Below are 4390 nucleotides of genomic sequence, written 5' to 3'. Positions count from 1 at the left end.
GATTGAAAATCGCTCGCGCAATACAATTACACATAAGCGCTGACCTTAGACCGGCGATAATTTCGGCTAGGAACAATATTTTTCCATGGGATCAAAAGCAGCTGGTAGATATTATTCCCTTCTACCAGAAACAACTATAAAGTCAATTTCGAGAGAACTTTGATGAAGACCCCCCCGGTCCCCTTAATTAGCTTTATCAAACGATATTACCCATGTAAAAAAAGATCTCAGGTGTCATACTGGTAAACTCTTGGAGTTTTTCCAGACGAAGTAACGATATAATAGTTTATTCTCGGAAATCGGAATTGTAAGAATGTCGTCCACTGAAATATCATTTCTGCATATCACATTAGTAGGAGTGTAATACTATAGAAATCCAATTACACAAATTTGATCCATGTTGGTGAAGTTCTCTCCTGGACTAGCTTAAGCTGTTATTTGGCATGCAGGAACCATTAATTACGATACAAATTATATTCCGATTTCAACGTATAACATGTTAAGGGGTCGTTCACATATTACGTAATCAGCCGAGGGGAAGGAGGTTCCCTAATGATTACGGTTGATTACGGGGGGTGGGGGGGTCTTGGCTGTTGGTTGGCTGATCATTACGTAATCAAAATTTTCTTTTAAATACCCTCTAGAATAATAACAATTTGACAATATTTAAATTCAAATTCCACTCAATTTCACTCTGATAGTGAACAAATTTAGGAATGGATCGGGTATCTGGCTGCTAAAGTAAGTAGTTTGGCCGGATATCATAACAATGATTTCGGGGGTAAAAATTGCTAAAATATTGATTACGTAATATGTGAACTACCCCTAAATGTCTTTGTGTGTTAATGCAATACCATATGACATAGTGACCCAATAAAAACTAAATTTAAACGTGGTTTTAGACTACCCTGCTCATGACGGTCTTCTCCAAACCAGATAACTGATCTAAGATTATTTCTGCACGCATTTTGCACCGAATGATAGTGACTAACTTTAGGGACATCATCTTACTATACAATTCTTGTCCAGATTATCCAATGGCAATACAGTCCGCTCGTTTCGGGTACATTTTGGAGCGCGCGAAATTTAAATTATTATGACTACATTCCTGGCACCATCTACATTGGCAGAAAAGAAATAAATTATGCACGAAGAAGCGGATTCAGATTTTAAAATGGGCTTTGTGTTATCATTCGACATTTGTGTTTAAATTTGTAGGATTGCTCTTTGATTATACCAAACCTCGAATAAACTGTGTGAATCCGTTGGAGCGGAACATGATTCGTATAATTGTCCAGCTCCAGTCTGCATAATGTGTATGTTTAAGTGCGGTAAACCGGGTGGCGGATAGAATTGAGACACTGTATATGTTCATACACGTTGATTTCAGTTTCTACGGTTACTTTCATGGCGCACTCTGAGCCCTTTCACTACAAATGACCGTATATGAATTTACACAGTGCTCCAATTCGAATATATACAATATGCCGATTACCGGTGTACCATTAAATAAGTTTGAGGAATTTGGCATTGTCGTAGATTCGTCGCAGCAAACATTTTGAATAAGTCACTTTTACATCGACAGCAACTACATATATAGCATATAATAGGGTTCAATTGATCCCAATTCCCACATCCGTCGACAGGTCCGGTCGTACATATTCTGCGCGCGCGTACTTTCTGCCACAGTGAATGTGCTGTGGGATCCTTTTGATATAAAATTATCAATTTTTCGCCCGACCGATAGATGCAGAAGATGAATCCATAAATTTAGAACCAAATGGGACAAATTTTAAAACATGATTTTAGGTGGTTTTTTTATCTCCAACTTCTATAACAGGTATTTAAACTTAGTCATGAATACAGTAAATAGTTAATGATCGTTTTTCACAAAGTTTGTTCATGACATGAACAAAATGAACGAAATCGACGAGAATAAAGAGGGACCAGTGTTGCTTAGCAGTTATTAAGGGCTGGGAAGCCCAAATTCGGTTTTATATTATGGATATACATTACACATACACATGTCGTTACAAGCTAGGCCTAGGGGCCATCAAAAGTCGCACAAAATGACCCAGGTTCATGGAATGAACGGAAATTAACGAAAATATATATTATCCTGAAAGTGCTCAGAATAGTTCAAAATTGGTCGGAAAGAGTTTGTGTTTGTCTTAAGGCTTTCCAGCACTCAAATACAGCCAATACTTCTATGTCCCCAAAATGGTTTCAAAAATCTGGATACTCATGAGGATTATTGGGACACAATTAGATTTTGGAACCACCATCACATCAGTTCTAGACATGCAGTGATTCTCGAACTTGGTTCGTTAATTTCCGTTAATTCCATGAGCCTGGGTCATTTTGTGCGACTTTCAATAACTGCTAGGCCTAACTTATAACTGTATATCCATTGCATCATTTACAATTATTTTTTGCACCATTTATGGCTTATTAGGGCAAATAAACGCATGTCCCAATTTTGTCCACTGGTTCCAATTTGGTTCCAATTTGGTTCCAATTTGGTTTTAAAAATCTGGATTCATCAAATCTAATAAATGACATTTATTTATTGTTTAGGGTAGATTATGCGGCAGAGAAAGAGAGGCTGGCGACCGTCCAGTAATGTAATTATTAAAAACTAAAATAACAACCATTTTAGAATCCAAGCTAAAATATACGACCGGATGACAAATATTGTTTATTGCTTACTAACAAAAAGGCAATATAATGTAATAAATAGATATACTTTAATCAAACACAAACAAAAAATGAGAATAATTACAATACAATGTTGTAATTTAGTTTACTTATTGTGGCTTTTGTACACCTCTCTGTACTAGTGGCAGCAGCTTACTGCTGAACCACGGACACCTGGAGAAGAGCTGTGTCCTTAGTGACACCTGGAGAAGAGCTTGTCGCTGTGTCCTTAGTGACACCTGGAGAAGAGCTTTTCGCTGTGTCCTTAGTGACACCTGGAGAAGAGCTTGTCGCTGTGTCCTTAGTGACACCTGGAGAAGAGCTTGTCGCTGTGTCCTTAGTGACACCTGGAGAAGAGCTTGTCGCTGTGTCCTTAGTGACACCTGGAGAAGAGCTTGTCGCTGTGTCCTTAGTGACACCTGGAGAAGAGCTTGTCGCTGTGTCCTTAGTGACACCTGGAGAAGAGCTTGTCGCTGTGTCCTTAGTGACACCTGGAGAAGAGCTTGTCGCTGTGTCCTTAGTGACACCTGGAGAAGAGCTTGTCGCTGTGTCCTTAGTGACACCTGGAGAAGAGCTTGTCGCTGTGTCCTTAGTGACACCTGGAGAAGAGCTTGTCGCTGTGTCCTTAGTGACACCTGGAGAAGAGCTTGTCGCTGTGTCCTTAGTGACACCTGGAGAAGAGCTTGTCGCTGTGTCCTTAGTGACACCTGGAGAAGAGCTTGTCGCTGTGTCCTTAGTGACACCTGGAGAAGAGCTTGTCGCTGTGTCCTTAGTGACACCTGGAGAAGAGCTTGTCGCTGTGTCTCGTCCTTAGTGACACCTGGAGAAGAGCTTGTCGCTGTGTCCTTAGTGACACCTGGAGAAGAGCTTGTCGCTGTGTCCTTAGTGACACTCAGTGAGAACACCAAATGCCCGTTCAGCACAGTCGTTGACAACAGAAGTGGCTCGAACCATTGCCCTGAGTGTCCTTAAGTTAGTGTTTGTATCCCAACTGCTGACTGGTTCACAGAGAAAAGTTGGCTCCACTCCGTATAGTTCAAAGAACGTGAATGAATCAGGACCCACAAACTCCTTCAGTTTCCGTTTATTAAACCGGTCAGTGAGGGGCTGTTGCTGCTGCTTCTTCATGGGCTGGGACCTGTGACGAAGAGTTTGCTGGGTCATCCCGTGTTGCTCTGTATCACTCAGATGACTTGAGAAAGAGAGGCACCAGTCTTTCGCTCAAATACCAAAGGTGCCCAGCTGCCATCTGGCTTCAACCAGCTCTTTAAACGTGCTTGTAACATTACTAACCAGCTCTTTAAACGTGCTTGTAACATTACTAACCAGCTCTTTAAACGTGCTTGTAACATTACTAACCAGCTCTTTGAACGTGCTTGTAACATTACTAACCAGCTCTTTAAACGTGCTTGTAACATTACTAACCAGCTCTTTAAACGTGCTTGTAACATTACTAACCAGCTCTTTAAACGTGCTTGTAACATTACTAACCAGCTCTTTAAACGTGCTTGTAACATTACTAACCAGCTCTTTAAACGTGCTTGTAACATTACTAACCAGCTCTTTGAACGTGCTTGTAACATTACTAACCAGCTCTTTAAACGTGCTTGTAACATTACTAACCAGCTCTTTAAACGTGCTTGTAACATTACTAACCAGCTCTTTAAACGTGCTTGTAACACTACTAACAAGT

General features: G+C 40.4%; 1 protein-coding gene across 1 annotated transcript; it reads right to left on the bottom strand.

The window, feature by feature from the left end:
• Positions 1-2850: 2850 nt before the first annotated feature.
• On the bottom strand, positions 2851-3861 carry LOC134816838 (uncharacterized). Its single transcript, XM_063825831.1, has 4 exons — positions 3759-3861; positions 3518-3655; positions 2973-3476; positions 2851-2936 (listed from the first exon to the last, which is right to left on the bottom strand). Exons 1-4 carry the CDS (start codon positions 3859-3861, stop codon positions 2851-2853), a joined length of 831 nt encoding a protein of 276 aa, XP_063681901.1.
• Positions 3862-4390: the final 529 nt, after the last annotated feature.

Source organism: Bolinopsis microptera, chromosome 6 (genome assembly GCF_026151205.1).
Source record: "Bolinopsis microptera isolate Bmic1 chromosome 6, MBARI_Bmic_1.0, whole genome shotgun sequence".
Classification (NCBI taxonomy): Eukaryota; Metazoa; Ctenophora; class Tentaculata; order Lobata; family Bolinopsidae; genus Bolinopsis; species Bolinopsis microptera.
Note: the sequence above shows the minus strand (reverse complement) of the source record. Positions and strands in the feature narration are given on the sequence as shown.